We start from the raw sequence: 20,804 nt of genomic DNA, 5'->3' as shown, positions 1-20,804 counted from the left end.
CAGCAAGGCCAAGAGGAGGTAATTCTTCCTCTTCACATAACAGCCCCTTGAGATTTCTTAACCATATTTATCTACCCCTTTAACTATATAGCTCCCTGGAGAGGGGGATTTTGACGTCTGAACCCACCCTGTCCCTCATGAACCCTCCGAAAACCAAGTCAAACAGGATTCAAAAAAAGAGGATGGGTTTTTTCTTCCAGAAGTTCTTGACAAAAGAGCAAGCGAGGAATTGTTTGAACACAGCAGGGGGAGGGAATGCGCTATTGGTGCCAGAAAGAACTTATCATCTTGAGTCCGGTATGATAGGCTTCCAGTCAGAGAAGTGACTGTTCAAACAGCAACCTGCCCTCCATCGGTTTATTCTCTGTTTGCATTGTCTCTGCATCTTACAGCATCACCAGGAATGGGGAACTTGGAGCTGGGACAGTTGGCGGTTTTAGTGCTGCCACATGTGGTAGAACGGAACCCAGCTTGTCAAACTTTAACTTTTTCAATCAGCTGTGACTTGAAGACAAGGGCATCCCAGTCCTGCAAGGGGTGGGACCACCTCTGACTCTCGTTGACTCCACTGGGAGTTGGGGGCACCCATCCTATTGCACAATTGAGCCCCTGCCATATTTACACAGTTGTATGCAGTATAGTTGTAGCTATGACAGTTCCAGGCTATTAGCGAGACAAGGTGGGTGAGGTAATATCTGTTATTGGACCAATTTGTTTGGGGGAGAGAGATAAGCTTTCCACAGACCTGGAGTGATTTTGTTGTCACCATCACAGCACAGGAACACATGAACTCTGTGCTACAGTGGCTCTGACTTGGCACCAAAGACTACCTCAGGCTTCCCTCCCGCCCATCGCCCCTCAGATGCTGCAAGAAGCCAATGATTCCCAGGTTCCTATATGGCGAGCAGGAGTCACAGGCTGGCTACCTAAGGCCTGGGTCTGGAATATGTATAAGACAAGCTGGAGAGAGAGAAGGGAGAGGGCATAAAAGCAGGGCCAGGATTAGAGAGAATTTATGGAATGCAGCCACAGATGGATTGAATTAGGGATTGAAATATTGCTAGGATCTACTACTAACCTCAGAGAAACTACACTCGTGTGTGTACATGTCTAGGTACAGATCACACACTCACGCACACACAATGCTGCTGTTATTGCACAAACACACTCAATTCCCCCTTCCTCCCTCCAGTGCCCCTTTGCCAAGTATCTATTGCAGATTCCCGGGAGCAAAGTCCTGATTTCAGAGGTGGATCAATAGCTTCATCTCAACAGCCTGACAGCTAACTTAAAACACGGGCTAAAGGCGATGCCATGTCTCCCTTTGCTATGCTATGAAGGCTGGTGATCCAATTACTCATCACAGGCCATCACCCGGCATGAGAACTGCTTTCAGAACAGAGCTGAGGGCATGGAGTTAAGGAGCCCCCCCAAAACGCAGCATCCAAGGCTTGTGGGATCCAAGGGTAGAGACTTAAAGCTATTACAAGACTAAGTCAAATAAAGGCTGTCTAATTTCCTCCTTTTCCTAGAAAGAGTACAGCAAGAGGTGTCGGCTGAAATGCAGCAACACAGAGCTCCTGCTGGCCACCCGCACAGAAGGAGTGAGTCATCACATGCCAGAACAGATTTGACTACAGAACCTCCTTTGTTAAGAGCTGATTTACAACCAGGAACATAGAAATTGCTACACTGGGTCAGACCAATGGCCCATCAAATCAGCAATCCTGTGTCCAAGAGTGGCCAGGACCAGATGATTCCAAGTGAGGCGCAAAATCCTCCCGATACAACCGATTGTGCCATCTGATGTCATAGAAGGGAAGTGGCTTCCTGAATCCTGCTGGGGATAATGTGTTTCCTAGAAGCTTCAGGATCAATAGTCCTTATAACTAGGGCCCTACCAAATTCACAGTCCATTTTGGTCAATTTCACGGTCATAGGATTTTAAAAATAGTAAATTTCATGATTTCAGCTATTGAAATCTGAAATTCCATGGGGTTGTAATTGTAGGAGTCCTGATCCAAAAGGAGTTGTGGGGGGGTTGCAAGATTATTGTAGGGGGGGTTGCAGTACTGCTACCCTTACTTCTGTGCTGCTGCTGGTGGCGGCGCTGCCTTCAGAGCTGGGCAGCTGGAGAGCAGTGGCTGCTGGCCAGGAGCCCAGCTCTGAAAGCAGAGCTGCCACCAGTGGCAGCGAAGAAGCAAGGATGACATGGTATGGTATTGCCACCTTTGCTTTTGCGTTGCTGCCTGCAGAGCTAGGCCCTCAATCAGCAGCTGCCACTCTCTGGCCGCCCAGCTCTGAAGGCAGCAGTGCAGAAGTAAGGGTGACAATAGCATACCATGCCATCCTTATTTTTGCGCGGCTGCTGGAAGGGCGCTGCCTTCAGAGCTGGGCACTTGGCCAACAGCCGCCACTCTCCATTTGAGAGCATGTCTTTCTCTGTTTGAGAGTATGTCTGCACTGCAATCGGAGGTGTGATTGCAGCATGTGTAGGCACACCCATGCTACCTTTAATCTAGCTAGTGCAGCTAAAAATAGCAGAGAAGATGCAGCATCATTGACCCTGGTGCGGGCTAGGAATGCAAATATGTATCCAGGATTCTGGGCGGTCTTGAACAACTCCTACAGACCTCTGAGCCACCACATCTTCACTGCTATTTTTTAGCCACACCAGCTAGATTAAAGCTAGTGGGGCTATGCCTAAACTTTCTGCAATCACCCCCCCACCCTGCGTGTGCAGCGTGGACCTTGCCCTGAGATTGTGAGTATCCCCTTGTTCTTGTGTTATGGGAGAGGGTGAACGGGAGCACTCGGCTGGTTTTCACTATATCAGGTAACGACAAGGCAAAGAACACTTGGTGAATGAAAAGCTCCCAAATAAAGTTATTAGTGATTAGCCCGTTACTCCAGTTTTCAATAAAACAACAGCTAGAAACATTCCAAACACTTGGTTTGAGAACTGCCTGTAATTTCAGGGTGGAAAAATATCAATGATTTTTTTAAAAAAATCAGATTTTTTTATTTAAATCATTTTTTTTTATAAAATGCTTTTTGAGGAAAAACCTATCTAAAGATCGTTTTAATTAAGATACATTATAGCTCAAAGATATCTCATCATGGAATAGGGATGAGAAATTCTAATTCTATAGTATGAGACAATATATTCATGTAATGATTAAGAAAAGTTTTGTAAATGAGTTCCAATAGTTCATGGAATAGGGATCCAATCTTATGGAGTTCCAGGGGCTTCTGTATAGATTATTTAGGTTAATCTTTCTATCTACCCAATGGGACTCAGTGCTCAGTCTAGAAGATACTATCAGAGATGCTTAGTTTTGCAGTTCTCAAACTGTGGATTTGTGTTTCCAGAGATAACATACTTGTTAACAGCAAAAATGTTTTTAAATAAATAATATATAGAGGTGAGCAATAACAGACCTCAACCCTATTGTCCCTCTACAAATTTGTGCACATAGAGTCAATCCCTTACCTCTCTCTAAAAGTGCAAAGTTTCAAAAAGTTCAATGAATAGAAGATTGTTGGGGATGGAATAGATCTGGACAAGGAGAAGAAGTCTGGAGATAAATGTGAGCAGGGTGGGACAGGCAGTAGAAACAAAAGTGAAACTGTTTGAGCAGCATATTCCAGAAGTCTTGAGGTCTTTCTGATGTAGCCTTCATTTATTTGAGATCTACCATTGCATTCTCTCACTAGAAGGGAAAACCTATAATGGCAGCTGGCCGTAAAAGAGACCCAGTTTGGGAATAAGAACCATTCAAGAAATATATGTTTGCTGATGACGTTTTAAAGAAAGTCACACCAGTGAACTGGTGGAAGTCACTTAAGCACTTGGATTCAGAGACTGTTGAAGTGATAATCTCACTTTTAACAGCAGTAGCCTTTTCTGCCGGTGTAGAAAGAATATTTTCTTCCTTTGGACTAATTCATTCCAAATTGAAAAATTGTTTGGGACCTGAAAAATCAGGAAAGCTTGTTTTTCTTTTCCAGATTATGAACAAACAGGAAAATGAAGGTGAAGACGACTGAGTTAGCTTCAGAAGCCAATATTTTAAGTTTCTCATGTTGACCTGGCTGACATAGTCGATTTAATTTTTGCTTTTTTTTTAAATATTTAATTTAACTATTTTAGTTAAAACAATTTTAACAAAAACAAACCTGATTTTAAAAAACTTGAATGTTTAACTAAATTCAAAAATTCATATGCTTGTTTTGTTAAAATATTATGTTTGCTGTTGAAGAAAAAAATCCAGACTGCATAACGTTGTTGTTTTAGTTAAATAAAACAATTTAAATGTCTGTCTGGTGATGTTCTCCTCCTAATACAGCATGGCAAGAAAATCCTCCAAATATTAATGATTAACCTGTTGAATTGGAGATAGTTCACCTCCCAGTGACTTTGTAAATAACTGCTTCAATTACCTTTGGTAAATGAAATAACCAAACAAACATTTATTTTCTGATATAGCTGTAAAACTAATCTGAAAAGTTTTCAAAATAAATCACTTTAAAAATGTATAGTGTGTACTTTCTAAAAATGAAACCTACATCTATCTCTGAGTTGTGAAGAATGTGTATTAAGGTTATAACAAGCAACAAGAATGCACTTCTATGTAGAAATCCATGATTAAATCGAGTCTTCCAGTCTAGTAATTTAAATCAATTTGATTTAAATCAAATCCACCCTGTGTAATGTGATGCCAATTTGTGTCCTTGTTACAGTCTGTGTCATGAGGATCGGAAGTCTGATGTCCCCTTCAATTATAAGGAGCTACATTCTGCCCTCAGATCTACACACACAACTTCCAGTGTCTTCAAGAGGACCTATGTGGAGGTATCTGTAGGCCAAGTCCACTCAGCATTCCTCAGAGACGATTTCAGCTCTCAGTTGCAAGTGTGACTCCCATGGATTTCAATAGAAGTTGTACTCATGTAACCAAGAACAGAATTTTCACCTTAGCATTCATGCAGTGCTTTATATTTTCAAAACACTTTACAAACATTAATTCATTATCCCTACACTCACCCTGTTAGTCAGGGGAAATTATTACCCACATTTTACTGACTCACTGAGGCACAGAAATGGTAAGTTAATTGCTCATGGCCATACCATGAGTCAATGGCAGACCCAGGAAAGGAACCGGGAAATTCCTGCCTCTCAGTCTTACATATGAACTTCTAGAGCACTGCATCAGATTATCGGAACAATCAGTTCATTATTAGTCATATGACAGGTGGACACAGGGAGAAAACGTAATAGCCAGCCGTTACATCTATAGTACATTGTATTGAGGACCATCAGTAGATCATATCATTCCCTACGGCTCTGCACAGGAGAATCGTTAGGTATTTCAGGTGCCATTTGCATCCTTCTTAGGACCATGTTGGTAACTGGGTTGGAAGCTGATATCTTCGCACCACTCTGAAGCCATCTGCTGATGGCCCATCTGTCATGTTGCTCTTACTTCTCATGCAGCTAGCCCTTCCTGTCTGCCTGCAATGGTGACGTGCAGACATGTGCCGCGAGGGCAAGGAATGCAAGCCGTAGGTGGGTTCTCATGCCCAAAATAGTGTGCTCATATCTGGTATTGGGAGTTCAAAACCAGTGCGCAATTTGTTTTTGCAAACCACCCCACTCCTGCTAAATGGAACCAAGACATGTTTGCTTCACTGCATTGTTTGGATTGGGTGGTGTTTTGAGAGCCACATGGGGCGACACCTCATGGTGAATTAACAAAGATGGGTAGTAAAATAGTTGCCTAAACCACTCCCACAATGCAGTGTGAATAAGAGACCATGCAGTCAGAGGGACCGCGACAGAGAGCTGTAGGTGGCAGCCAATTCTCAACCATGAGCAGCAGCACAGGTCAACCGAGCAATCACTGAAGGTGGGGGAAGAAGCAGCCTGCTCATTCTTCCCTCATCAGGAGGACCCGATGGTCCCTCCTGGGCTACTCCCTGCCCTTGGCCTAGGAGGTGTGAGGCTGAGTCTTAGCCAGCGAAGAGGTTAATGGCCTAGGAAACAATGGCACAAAGCGCCCAAATGCCTCATCCAGTGGCTTCCTTCTGCAGCACTGGGCTTTCTGATCTCTCTTCCCAACTCACACTGTCCTCTGGGTGTTTATTTCCCCGGCACACTCTGCATGCCCCCCCCCATCCCCCTTACTGCCATCTGTTTTTCTACTGATGGCACAGGATGAGCTGTTCCGCTGGCCTTTGAGCTGCAGAGCCCACTCCACACTAAATTGCTTTCCTGATGAGCGCTCCGAACATTCTATCCCTCTCTCGCTCTTTGCATTACGTCCCTCACCACGCTCTGGATGGGGAATTTGGCAAGAGCCAGAGAGAGAGTGTCAGATGGACAGCAAGATTAATGGGTGGAGAAGGAAGACGGGGAGAGACGGGGCAGTTGGACTGCTCCAGTGCCAGATGCATGATGGAGACAAGGTAAATTATTCCAATGTCATCAGAAAGTGACTTGATATTTCCAGCTGGAGGCTTGGAAGCTAGAGCTCCCTAGAATTACTCTGGCTAGGGCTGGGACAGGTTGGAGCCTGCCCTCAGCCAGCACTCCTACACCCCACCTGCTAGTCACTCCTGCTGGAAGAGACTGCAACTGTAGTCAGCAAGAGTTCCTGCACAGCCAGTGATTCCCTCATAATCAGAGGCCCTGGGGTGGCTAGGTGCTCTCTCATACCCAATGCTCCTGCTGGCAGAGGCTGGGACTGGAGTAGCTTCTAGCTGCCCCTCAGCCAGCACTCCTGCACCATTCTCTACAAGGCTCTTGTTCAAAACAAGAGGTGAGGTGCAGAGCCCTGAAGCATGAGGCTCAATGGCTCTTCCATACCATTTTGATTTCCCTTTGATTTAAAGCCCTGCTTTGTGAAATGTGCCAGATTGGCAGCCCTGGAGACTCAAGTCTCCTATTTATCCATGGAATAGGGCAGAGCCATGCAAGTGGCCTTCATACAGCCCTGCCACAGGCCTCGTTCCTGACCTGGAAGGGGAAGCAGGGATTTTACAAGTATTCAGGCCTTTACTTCTTTGTTGAAACTGCCAACTGGTTAGGGGCTCCCTGGGAGATGGGCTGAAACCAGCAAACTCATTTCACCAAACAGCCCTGAGACAGTAATGCCATCCACTTGCTACTTACCTGGACTGGCCCTGGAAGGTGACCTGACTGTCTCTGAGTCTTTAAGTTCCTCCTCAAAACTCGCCCGTTGTAATAAATACAGTAAATGGAGATACTACACAGTCAAGAGAAGCACATGGAGCACCATACAACATGATCGAACGGTGTAAAGTTGCTCCCAAATGCAAGCTGCCTCCAATGAGACAACATGTCTTGTGCTCATGGGCCTGTTTCTTTCTCGTGCCCAGCAGCACTCCACCGACTGGTGACCGATTAAGCCATTCAGCCCCCCCTCTCTGGAACTTGCGGATCAAACATGTTAGGCACACATACTCGCTCATCACTCGTTTATTTCACCCTTTTGCATTCATTCATTAGCTCTGTGCGGTGGCCTGTAGAATTAAATTCCTGTCCAGCTTGTCTTATGGATACAGGAGATAAAGGACAGCATAAAAGAGCTGACAAGAGCCTTCTCCCAGAACCTGAACTTCAAAGAAGTGTGAATAAATTCATCCTTACACCCCCAAGCTTTGGGAAAGTTCCGATCTGCCTCCTAACTCTGTGGTGTGGACCTCATCTCTAACAGTTGTTCATTTCACACTTCCTGTTGCTAGCCTGGGTCCAGAGTGACAGAAATCACACGAGAAAGCCTCTGTTCATAAGATTTCAAGACCAAACTTCTAAACTCACATCATCTGGAGATTTCAGATCAGTCAGGCTGGGCACTTATTCCAACCTTTTGGGCTTTGCCCACCAGGGGAGACATCCTAGCAGGAGAGAAGGTGCTTTGAAAATCCAAACTTGTCATTGTCACGTTACTCAACTGGTGCACAGGCTTTTCCTTTGCTTATGAAGAATACTCACCCTGGCCTCTTTGCTAAGCCAGAAAACCCTGCCATAGACCATTCAAACTCTTGCCAAGGCAAACTAGCCCCACCCCTATGATGGACTGAGTCTGAAACCCCAGCCCGAAGTGCTGTTCATGCCAGGGGCCTTACCTCACATGACTGGATGCAGTGAATGACTGTAGGGTCTGGGTGCCATCGCAGCCGGCCAGTGCACACAATGTTCTATGGAGAAAAAGGAGAAAACCGCTGTCAGGTGACTCAGGAAAGGCAAAGGTGCCCTAGGAACCTATTAGAATTCTTATACCATCACATCTCTCTGCATCACCAGGATTCCACTCTCTCACCACCCCTCAGATCCTGTCATAGCCAAACTCCTGCCAGCTGAGGAGGTCCAGATGGGGACCTTCCTTCCATGCCTAACGAGTACGAGTGCTGTTGAGTTTGAAGAGAGCAGGGACTGAGAACTTGGCATCTCTGAAGAAGATGATTAAAGAATAAAAAGGAATTAAACTCTCCACAGCGAGAGAGGTGGTGGAGGCCAAGGACATGACGGCTCAATGCACTGGCTTGTCACACTCGGGTCAGCTCCTCTAGAGATGCTCAACTGGTTCACCAGTTAGATGGTCATAGATAAGAAGGTCTGGCCTCAGCACTAGTGGATAATCAGCTAAACATGAGCTTCCAGTATGACTCTGTTGCCAACAGAGCTACTGCAATCCTGGGATGTATAAACAGGGGATTCTCAAGTAGGAAGAGAGAGGCAGAAGCTGAGCAATCCCATGGCTGTGAATTGAAATGTCTGGCTGGGCGATCGAGAAGCCCAGCTGTGCGTGAGGATGTTCCACTTAGCCGGGCAGTCCTATTGGCTGGGTTTCCCTCTGCTTGACATAAACATATCTTTGAATAGCGGATGGCAGCCCAAGGGCACGTAAATAATCATTGCACTGAGCATGCTCTCAGCTCTGTCCCGCAGCGCTTATCCTTACAGCGAGGGCCTTCCAATCACCCCTGCTGTTCTCAGTTTTCCCAGGGGCTAAAAAAGCAGCCCCTCTGTTTAACCCCTCCCTCCATCCCCAACCTCCATAGTTTTTCTCAGTCTCTCACCCATCGCCCAACTTTGTTCTCACTGTGTCCCCTCCTCAATTCCAACCTCTTCAGTCATAAGGAAGAGTCTATCCCTAGGCCATCACCCTCCACTCAAGGTCTCCGAATTCCAGCCAGGACAGTGGCACAGAATGCTGGCTGAGGGAGCCGAGCCTGTTCAGTTCCTTTTACCTAACAGCTACGCAGAACGCTTCAGCAGCGTACAGACATTAAGTAACTGATCCTCCCCACAGCCCGGTCAGATGAAGGCAGTATTACCCCTCCCCCCATGGTCTAGAGGAGGATATTAGGGCAGAGAGATGGAGTGACATGGCATGAAGCCAGTCAGTGGCAGAGTCAGAACCCTATGTCACTCTAAGTAAGTAGGCTCATTGTGGACCCCCACCCTTTTCTTCTCCGCTGGAATGGCAGCTCTTGCTGCAGAGGTCCCTGACCAACGGCCAGCACTCTGAGAAGAAAGCATGCTCAGAGGGAAGAAAAAAATGTCTATCAGCAGGGAGGGAGGAAGGAGCAGAGGCGAAGGAAGCGAATAAAACATGTTTCAGTGACAGGTCCTGGCAAAGGGAAGACATTTTCTTAAAATAACCCCTTCCCCTGCTCTCCTCCCCCCCCATTCACGAGAGGCGATGGTGCTGGCGGAAGGAAAGCCAAAAGCCGGCGTCCTGCAGAGCTGAGCGATATGATCCTTCATACCCGAGGCCTCCTTCCAAGACCCAGCTAACGATCCCACATGCCACAGCCCATCCCCAGCCCCCGACTGGGCCCTTCCCAGGCCGGTGATTTTGCAGCCAGTCTGATTCAAACTGGCGCACAGGAGTATCCACAGGCATGAAGTTCTGGTAACCCTGAGCCTCCTACAGGCTCCCAGGAGGGGAGAAAGGTGGCTGGAAGAGAACGTTGGCTCCCAATAATATTACTTGCTTCTCTTCCACCCCCTCTGACGCGTTTCATTTTTATTTTAAGAAATATTACCCCTGGCGGAGCTGCTTTTGGATGTTATAATCCCAAGTATTTGAGCCTTTCTGCTGGAAAGCACATGAGGGGAGGGAAAGAGAGAGGGCAGTCGGGGGAGGTGAAGGCTCCACACTTCACCACCATCAGGCATTAGAAACAATCTGCAATGAGTCCCCGGAGCTGTCAACAGGTGAGAGCGCCCTGAGACGCCTGGCAGAAGTTTAGCCTGAGCTGCTAGTAAGTCTGCCAGACACAAGTGTTGTTTTGGCTTTGTGTGTGACTGCAGCTCCTGTATCTATGTTGTTTTGTGTATTTGCTAAAGACAGTGGCCCATGGGAAGAGACTTTCCAAAAGGACCTAAGGGATTTAGAAGCACAAGTCCTAGTGAAGAATCAGTGGGATTCATGCTCCTAAATCTCCTCCTGGATTTCTGCAGCACCTTCCATCCCCCGAGAGTCCAAAGCAGTGGATGGACACTTTCTAGTCTGTGTCTTTGTACTGCATAGAACACACAGAAACCGTTACAAGAATATAAGTTGCAGGCTCAAGCACTCGCTAGTTAGGAAATGCCTGAATTAAGGTTGCCTGTGCTATCCTGATTTGGCTCCCTTGTGCATATTTTGTAGGACAAAGTATTCAATGACATGCCTCACTCAGTGCGCAGGATGGACAGCGCTCACTGAAGGAGCAGCTAGCCAATATTTGGTTTTCTCCTCTTTGTCAAAGGGTGGCTCGAGGCCTTATTTACTGCACGCTACTCAAACACTGCTCTGAAGACAGAATTATTAACTTCCTCATGGGCTTTTCTCCTGGTACTCATCATTGTAGCTCAAGTGGAAGAGGTCTTTGTGGCAGTTCTAAAGATTCCTGATGATGACCCACGTGGTGTCAATGTGATTCCACTTAATGGAATTTCTGTTTTTCCAGTTTGCACATCAGGAGATACTGGGATGAGGCACCAAGAGGAAGAGAAAGACTAGACTGATAGCTGTAGTAGGTTACTGTCCTCTTTGTGAACCAGCCACTAAATTCTAGAGGGACCCACTTTGGCAGCGGGTTTCACAGCTATTTGATGAGAGCAGGGGAATGCTGAGGCTCTGGATTCCTGGGTTCCAGTCCAGGTTCTAGAGTGGGCCTGTTCCCCTCAAGACTGACCCCGTCTGTCAATGTACCCTCTAGCCTGTCCCTGTACCAGTCCTGTCTCTCCTCCTCCACCCCAGAAGCTCTTCGCCCCAGTCAGTCCCAGTCATCTCACCAGCTCCCTGCCCAGCCAGTCCCAGGTCCTCATCTGATCTCAGTCTTACCCTGCACCCCTCAGTCTCACACTCCCACACTCCCCTATGCTCCCCTGTTCCAGTTCCCCGGTTGCCCTGGATTTAAAGGGTGTGTATACCCCAAAATGTAATCAAGTTAATTGCAACCATAAATATGTGCATTCAGCCACCCTAAATTAATAAAATAGACCACCACATAGAGGGTTAATTTAAAAAACAGGCTTTCAAAAGCAAGGTCATATCTAGCTGGCAGTTTCTGCTAATCAAAATAAAAACAAACAAACAAGTAAACAACTAAGTCTAAAAACATTAATAATGAAAAAACCATAAGTCTAGATGCTTCTAATATTAACAGTTTATTAAAATTTAAAAAATAATAATACAGTAGGGGTCATTATAACCTATGTGTTTTATAAAAATTAATGATAAAAAATTAGCTAATAAAGTATACTTTGGAGCAGTCCTCTGAAGCCACCTTGAGAAACGTTTTTCCTGACACCCTTTCTCTACGGTGGGTGAGCAATTGACCACTGCGAACCTGCTGTTAATTACCCAATACCGTTCCAGATGTTAGGTAAATATCTGGAATGTTCTAGACCTATTGCTTATGTTTGTGTGTGCTTAAATCTAATGAACTGCAGTTTTAGATAGAGCACGCTTACTTGTATTACTCCTTGATCAGACAGAATCACTGAGTCCCGGTTGATTTATTCCTTACACCGCCTAAAGTAAAATAGTTAAGTTGCCCCTGTTGGGGGTTTTGAAAACCCCGAGTAACACCTCCTCCCATGCGCCTTATTCCAATCTACTCCTTCTAGCACACCACTCCCTTCTCAGACCCCAGCTCTTGTCCTCCCATTGCGTTTCAGTGGGGCAGTTTCCTCCTCCTCCAGGCTGCCTGGGTGCCAGGCAGAGGGTCATTGAGAGCGTAGGAGAAACAGGCTCTGTGGTCATAGTTCTGGTGCCTGGCCCCACTCTAGCTAGAAGCAGCAGGGAGCAGCAATTCCAGGAAAAGTCCTGCTCAGCCCCTGCATCCCTGGGCTTAAGCATGCCCAGTGCAGACAGAATCTGTGGAGAATTTAGCTGCCAAAGTCCAACAAGTCTCTATAGAGCATGTGTGAACAGAGTCTTTTCAAGGGCTTATAACTTGGACAAATTTGGGTGGATTTTCACGCAGATGACGCAAGGCCAAGCACTGACACAAAAGCCACCCCCTGCCAAATGTCAAGTGTCTGCTCCAAAGCATCGGGAGCTAGAAAGCTCCAAAGCTAGAGCTCCTCCAGGAATAATTTTTTTAACATGGGCAAAACAATGTATTTTTCCCTAATCTGGTTTTCGGAAATGGCTGAGCCATTTGTGCTGAAACGTTCCAAAACAATTCGACACCCAGCCTAAAAAATGTCACCCTTAATGGTTAAAGGTTGGCAAAGTTATAAACAACTGAAACTGGGTTTTATAGTGGGATGTGTTGCGGGAAGTTAACTATAGGCAGCACTACCAGCCCTGCCTTTAATACATTATGGCCATTCCATAACAGATGTTTAAGAGGAAGCACCTAATTCCATATTCAGGCATGTAAATAGGTGGCTTGATTGTCAGAGGTGCTGAGGCCCCGACAGCTCCCAGGGAAGGGATGGGTTGGTCTGCAGAAGTCCAGCGCCTTTAAATCCAGCTCCGTGGTCGTGTCTGATTGCTTGGGTGTTTTAAGGTAGAACCCCTTTTCCTCTGCTCTTTAGGCAGAGATGGCTGCTCGCTCCACATTCGCATCTGGTAGCAGGAGGGGCTTCTCCTACTTGCTCACCATTCTCTGAATAAAGTCTGGTGTGTCTCCCTGCTGAACACTCCCCTCCCTAAAAGGTTTGTGTCTCTCCCAAGCTCCCTCCTTCTCCCAATCTCTCTCTTCCTTCTTCCCACAAGCCTGCCACTCTTTACTCTAACGCCACGGGAGATGGGGGGTGGGAGGAACCACGTAGGCAATCTGTAAATAAGCTAAACCTCACCTTTAATCCCCAGAATTTGCTGAAAGCTACTCCGGGAGCCAGTTACAATGGAATCAAAATGATACCTTCACAGCTCAGGAACCATTTTGCCTCAGTGTACCTTAATCAGAGAGACACCCCACACACAAACACACCCTTTACCTGGACTCTGGTAGGTTCCAGACGGTGGTCCATAGTGTCAGCAGTAATGTTTTCGGGGAGCATCACTGCGTCGCTGGGGGGGATTATACAGGATGGTATGCATACTGCACCTGGGGTAGAAGAGACACAGGATTGGAGACTCACCAATAGATCATTACATTTATGGGCTGCACACTCTGTAGCGCTTTCTTTGGTAACAAGGGATTTATGTTCTAGGGGGAATGGGGTTTCACCAGTGCTAAGAACTAGGCACTACAGTATGATAGAGGCAGACCCAGGAGAGACCTTCTATTTGCCAGTTCTGGGCATTGGGCTAGAATTCCCTTCCAAAATCCCAACCAATCATGGGAGAATTCACACAGCTATGCTGCCCAGCCCAGAACTGAACTGAAAAGTCAGCGGAAACAAAGTCCAATGTTATGCAGAAGGAAGCATCTAGAAAGTGTGAAGTGACTTTTGTGCCCTGGTGACTCTATATTGTCCTGCAAGCTCGGCTGGCAGGACACAGGACAGACCCATAAAAATAGGAGTATCCTGTATATTAGCGATGATCCTACTGTGATTCCTACACTATCTTCAACAAGCCAAACCATGGTCCTCATAATGTCAGAGGCAAAATTCCCATTGACTTGAGTGGAACTGGGATTTGGCCCTAAGGGAATAAAATCTATTGGTTATGCAACTGACTATATAACCTGTAACATTTGGATTTTCTGAAAAACATCCCCACAAATCAGTCCTTGCAGTGCAGATCTTTGTTTGAAAATTCTGGAACTAGAGGGCTGTCCATTGTTTATGTCTTCCAGCCTCCCGGGGACTGCAGGAAGGACAGCTGAGCACAGAACAGCACTGTGTTCTGCACAATCAACGGGGTATTAAATGAGGATCTCAGGATGGAATGCAAGTTGGCCACAACTACTGACTTATTGTCCTATGGCAGTACAATAAGACCTGGCTCCTAAGAGCTAAAGGCTAAAAGATTGATTATCTTGAGGCTAAAAGGTTAATTGGAATGAAAAAAAAAATCTCAGCCTAATATAAATCACTAGCGTGGAGGCAGCTACACAGGTAAAAAGGTACAGATAATACTCCTGGGGGAATTCTGCGCCACTGCGCAATACAGAATTTGCATAGAATTAATGTTCTGCACAGAGTTTCCTTTTCCCCCAACAGAATTGGCACTGCAGAGCTGCTGGCCGCCACTAGGGACCTCTGGTCCTGGCAGAGCCCAACTCCCTAGCTTGCAAATAGAAGCCAATGCTGGGGGGAGGAGGATGGAGCTGGAGAGCCCCTGGCAGCTGCAGTTCCCCGCACACCCTGAAGGAAGAAGGCAGCATGCAGGAAACTCCATACAAGCCCAGGACCCAGCATCAGGCTGTTTCACCCTCTGGATCCCTGGGCTCTGGAGGAGTATGGGGTGCAGGTGTCTGGGCTGGGTGGGGGCACACAGCTGGGCTTTGGGGGAAAGGGGGTGCGAGTGTCTGGGCAAGGGGGGTGCCTCATGGCTGGGTTCTGGGAGGAGGAGTGCAGGTGTCTGGCCCCCCTAGCTGGGTCTGGTGGGGAGGGAGTGGAGAAACAGAAACTGGGTTGTCATAGGGGTTTCTTTAACTCTCTACTCCTGAGGGGGGGAGGAAATTTTGTGGGTGTCTGTATTGTTACAGACAAAGTTGCTGACAGGTATAATTGAAACGGGTGTGGATTATATAGTGTTATTTTGACAAATAAAATATGCAGCATTTTGCAGAATTTTAAAATGTTGTGTGCAGAATTAAAAAAAAAAAAATTGGCACAGAATTCCCCCAGGAGTAAGACACAAGATGAACTATCCTTTGAAGGCACTGAACTGTACATGGGACAATCCCACAGGGATCTTTACCGTGATGCTTTAAGGTTAATGCAGCAGCTTTCATTGTTGTACAAATGTTATGACTAATGTCCATTTACATAATGCCACGGATAGAGGCGGTTTACTCTTCCACATACCAGGGCATTCCAAACCAGGGGAGCTTTGGGATGGCTCAGCTTGTCTGGTCTGTGTGTTGTTTCTGAAGGCTGGAGGGAATATTTGTGTTTTGGGGGGAGAAGGATATTACTGTTATTCAGTTTATTTTATTGGGATTGCTTTGGGTCTCATTTGTACTGTTATTATATCAACTAACAGCAACTATTATTATTCTGACAATAATGCCTAAAGGCCCCAGCTGAGGTCAGGGCCCCATCGTATTGAGCATTGTACAAACACATCACAAGAGGCCATCCCTGGGCCAGAGAGCTTACAATCTAAATAGACAAGACAGAGGAAGGGTGGGCAGAGAAACTGAGGCAAAGAGAGGTGCAGTCATCTGCGTAAGGTCGCACAGCGAGTCAGCGGCAGAGGTGGGACTAGAACCCAGGTATTCTGAGCATCAGGCCAATGTGTTTTCCACTAGATGGTGCTGCCTCTCTAACATGTTTTGATAAGTTCAGGCAATATCTCAGTGTGTTTGCACCGTTGGGCCTGGATCCACAGACTTGGACTCAGCCTTGCAGGGCCTAACGTTTAGGCCACTTGCCACCCGGTGGAATTTACTGCCCTGAGTTAGATGCCCAGGTTCCCTATGCAATGCACGGGGAGAGTTTGGCACCTAAGACAGGGTCCTCAAAAGCCAAGCTGAGCAGGGAGCCCCGTAAGAGAGCTAGCAGGACGTGCTGAGGAGAGGCGTGTGGCCTAAGACCCTCTTGGCTGGAGGCAGGCACCTGTCTCCACTTCTGATTCAGAGCCATGAACCTACTCCTGCAGGTAGGTACCTAAGCCAGGCCAGCCCAGTCTCACAATAAATAGTGGTGGTGGCAGCTGCCTTATGCACTATAGTGCAGTGGCTGGAGCACTGATCCAGCCTGTAGGAGAGCTGGGATCAAATCCCCCCTCCATGTGGAGCAGCGACTTGATCCCAGGTCTGCATTTCCCAGCTGAGTGCCCTACCACTGGACTACAGCGTATTCTGGCATAGTCCTCCATCTCTCCCGGGGGAGCTGCTCCACTTGGTAGGAAAATACTTTCAGCAGTCATCAGGCCAGAGAAAGTGAGAACAATTCGACAGCCCAGCAGTTCAGGCAGGCTTCGGAGAGACCCAGGTTCCGGTCCCCGCTCTGATGACTATTTAAAGCATTTCACACAAAGCGGAAAAGCTTCAACCAAAGAGACCTACCCCATATCCCAGTGGGTAGGGCACTCGCCTGGGAGGTTCACATCTGTGATCTGAATCAGGCAGGCTGAGGATTTGACCGTGGGCTGCAGGGTCACAACTGCTGCCATGTTTTATGGGGGGCTTGATCCGGCAGGTATGCTGAGAGGCTGCCTGTGAGCACATCGACAGGATTGGCCCCACAGATGAAGCAGAGGCAGAATGCCTACTTTGAGAATCCCACCGGGGCTGAGGTGCCCACCAGCTTGGTTCCATCACAATATAGATGACTGTGTGCATACCCACTGGTGGAAATGTAGGCACCTAGGGCACTTCCCTGGTGGAAACTTAGGTGGCTAGGAAATTTAGGTACCTAAAGGGTTATGTGATAGCTGAGCAGGGTTTCTGAAGATCTAACTTTTGAATATAGGAGCCTACAGTAGCAGTTTGGTGCCTAAATTCCTTTGTGGATCTAGACCTTGATCTTTTTATTTCTTAAATTTAATAAAGAATTTAAAAAATCAAATTACAGCTATGCAAAATGTTCCTAATGGAGTCTGCAGCCATGGGAAAATGCCTGGGTTTCATCACATGCCCCAAACTCATACCAGGCTTGTCAGAAGTTTTGCTAAACTTAATGGGCCTTTTTCACCAGCCTGGGCCCAGTTTTGATCAAACTTGGGTGATTTACGGTTTTGCACTGAAAACTATGTGGGTTTTGCGTTAACACTCCATTTAGACACAAAGCCAAGTGCAATGTGGCAGCTATGATTGAGTGTTGCTTTAAAGCGGGAGGGATATAAACCCAAGTGGATTTAGACGAAAGAAACAGTTTGCATGGACCCATGAAGAGTAAAATTGCCTAGTTTCACATGCCAGGTAACTCAGGTCATCCCTCTAGGAATTACCACCATCACCACCACAACCACTCACAGTAAAAACAACTGCAAAAGGTGGACGAATACTGCAAACGGCTGTGGTTTGCCTTGCTGACATATTCCTTTGCCTCATGAAACTACACATCCTTATCCCGAAGCCAGCATTAGGATTAAAGCTCTTCTGCTAACATGGCCAGATGTTATGTACATCCATAAACCGCCCAACTGGCTTTATGTGCAGACAGAAGACTAAAAACAAAATGGAACTTGGTCATAAATTTAAATGTTTCTGTAGCAGCAAAAGAGTCAACGTGACCTTTCATTTAGTCCTGTGGGACCGCAATAGACCCAGCTGACTCAACAAACAGCCTGTTCCAAGAGAAGCGGGTTTGGATGAGAAATCAACATCCTTTTTTGCCCGTACCAATGCCATAGCCTTGTTCACACTTGTACTCCACTAAATTCAGCTCTGGAGGCGGAGGGCAATTGCCTTGCAGGTTCTCACACAATTTAAACTCCTCTGTCCATAAGCCTTCTTTAGTGCAAAGGATAGGAACCTAGAAAAGCAAAGAGAGAAGAATCCACATTACTGCACTGTACAACCAGTACAAGACGCTCTGCAATGGCTTTTGTGTCTATTCCCCTTGCTCTAGCCACATGTAGTTATACCAGAAAGTATAACCTGCTTCCCACTGAAGCCCATTTAAATCATATTATCCCTTTCCCCACTAACATCAATTTCACAAAATGAAGTTTAGGATGACCCTTCTCCCACTGAAATCAAAGGCAAAATTCTCCATCGACTACAGGGAGAGCAGGATGCATGCAGCCTTTTATAAGTTATGCCAAAATGGGGAATCTGATCTATGATGGCCAGTACCAAATGCTTATAAAGCAAACTTTTCCAAATTGCAATCTGATCCCATCACAGGAAATGCGCCACATGTATTTCGATGAGACACTTGCAACAGTCCTTCTGCAAATTGCCCCAGCAGCAGCTGATCAGTGAGCAGCTCCTCTCCTTGAGCAAGCCCCTTGCCAGAGAGTATGTCACAAACCAATCAGGGTTCTGCTAAGCTCTGCTAAAACATTAGTAATGCTCCCAGGGCATGCTTAAAAGGGACTTTTCAACTGCTTCTAACCTTTTAAATGAAAAGTTATTAACCTTTCATTTAAAAACAAGCAGAATTGTTGACAGTACAAATTATTTTCTTCCATGAGTATTACAAGAATGTGTGACTGTTGCTGGGTGGACTGGCCCTTTTGGGAGAATGAGCTTAGCTCCACTTGTGACCCATTAGCTGACTCCCAGGTGTTGGGTTTTATTGGTCCTCACAGTAACTCAGCCAGAGGTTATGGACCTAATGCAGGAGTGAGTGGGTGAGGTTCTGTGACCTGTGGTGTGCAGGAGATCAGACTAGAGGATCACGATGGTCCCTTCAGGTCTTAAAGTCTATGAGAGCCCATGAAAACCATTGCATCACAAAGACATTGACAACAGACCTGAGATTTCCTACAAGTGAATGGGAGAGAAAGGAATCCCAGGCCAGGTGCTTACAGGCTAACTGCAAAATCCAAATATACCAAAATAAACAGAATCTGCAGAGCAGCTGCCAATGCTACATCTGCATTGGGCTGTCACAGAGTTGGCTGGCCCTCCAAGGGAAGCTGGCCTCAGTGCCACCTGAACCTAGAAATTCATCTCCCAGGGATGGCTTTGAGGCCAGGGATCAGGTGATAGCAGGTTACCTGGCCAACAGATCAAATGTCAGTAAGCAGCTCAGTACTTCTGCTCCTTCACGAGCATTCGAGCGAGCAAATTTTCATTTGCAAGAACACTGGCAGAGAGCATTGCAAATACCAGTGCAAAGAAACATTCCTGGGGCTCTGCAATGAAAATGCACTCACACCCATTCTGAAAGGCTCTCCATTAGTTGGATGCCAGATTCAACAAACGATTCTGAATGTCCGCAGACAACGTCGGCTCCTCTTGTTTATTGAGGGCTTGTCCTCACAGCGAGTTAGCACGTGGCAAGCCAGAGTGTGGATCTACAGCGCACTAGCTTGCCGCACACTGACTCGCCGTGTGGATCCTGCTACAGCGCACAAAAAGTTCTATAGGGTGCTCTGAAGTGTAGACCAACGTCTAGGTCACCCAATTAAGGGACAGACCAGTGCCACATGAGTTAGGGAGACAGTCTTTGGGCATCAGTAACAGCTAGGAAATGCTCACCATGACCAATGTGCATATGAATATAGGCGAAAAATTCTTTGCAAAACTATTTGTTGAACTGTAAATGACAAACTAACCTTTAAAATAAATTATGATGGCTTTGCAGATATTTTGTGAACAGAAGAGAGACCTACATTTCTTAAATACCTATTGGGTTGAAGTTGAGCTTGTTGAGTTATTTTATACTGAATAATTCAAGCAGCTTGCAGGTCTTGTTGCCTAGGGCTGGGTAATGCATGGGGCTCAGTTTGGAATGGAACAAAATTAGGATACAAACTTGCCTCCCACTCTCCTACACCAGGAGCCAAGGTACCCCATTTTAGCGTTCTTAACCCATCCGGTCCCTATGGTTTGTGTGTGCACACATGCGCACAACACTTCAACAAAATAAAGCAGCGTAGCAAGACGACTTAGGTGTGGATCCTATAGCTATTGTGCTAAACAGCCAGATAAGTCATGAAGTATTGCTCATTTTCAGCTTTGCTATGGGTTTGTATATTGGTTCATGTCCCCCTTTTACAGGAGACGGATTGGGTCAGTAGCAGAGCATTGTGGTAGATGCTGGTTTCTGATGCAGGCACCAGCGTCTGTCCCAGGTAGGCCAGGAAATCCAGGCCAGGTTCTGCTCTAATTCCCAGGAATTGTCTTGATGTCCATTCAAGCCAAGCACAGAAATCCAAACTTCATTTCAGCAAAGCCTTTAAGCATGTACTTAACTTTAAGCACATGCTTAACTCCCCTTCAAACGTCAGTACTTGGCTGAATCAGGGCCTGTTTCAGGTTCTCCTTTACTTTGGCCCCAGTTGCTCACTAAACAAACACACATGAGTTGCACATGGCTAAGTGTTCACATGATTGAGGTCCTAGTTTCTACTGAACTGACAGAGAGAAAAATTCCTCTATCCACCTGCAAGACTCCAGTGCAAATGTCTCTGGCAGGCTCCCAAGGAAATCCCACCCTAGATGCTGATTGCACCAAGTAAATTCAGAACTAGGGCACGGAATATCCTTTGCAACACATCTCGTTAGCCAGCCACGCTGCTTTCAGGCCAGCT

At 46.5% G+C, this 20,804-nt stretch overlaps 1 protein-coding gene across 1 annotated transcript in view; it reads right to left on the bottom strand.

Moving 5' to 3' along the window:
* The window catches only part of PAPPA2 (pappalysin 2), a 170,396-nt gene that overhangs the window by 27,854 nt on the left and 121,738 nt on the right, over positions 1–20,804 (bottom strand). The window contains exons 18-20 of the mRNA XM_054037937.1: positions 17,941–18,073; positions 13,475–13,584; positions 8,152–8,223 (exon numbers count right to left, since the gene is read on the bottom strand). Coding sequence (XP_053893912.1) covers positions 8,152–8,223; positions 13,475–13,584; positions 17,941–18,073 — 315 coding nt within the window. The remainder of the gene's footprint in view (positions 1–8,151; positions 8,224–13,474; positions 13,585–17,940; positions 18,074–20,804) is intronic.

The sequence above is a fragment of the Malaclemys terrapin genome, chromosome 8 (genome assembly GCF_027887155.1).
Source record: "Malaclemys terrapin pileata isolate rMalTer1 chromosome 8, rMalTer1.hap1, whole genome shotgun sequence".
Taxonomy (NCBI): Eukaryota; Metazoa; Chordata; order Testudines; family Emydidae; genus Malaclemys; species Malaclemys terrapin.
The sequence above is the reverse complement of the archived record's forward strand: the minus strand, read 5'-3'. Positions and strand labels throughout refer to the sequence as shown.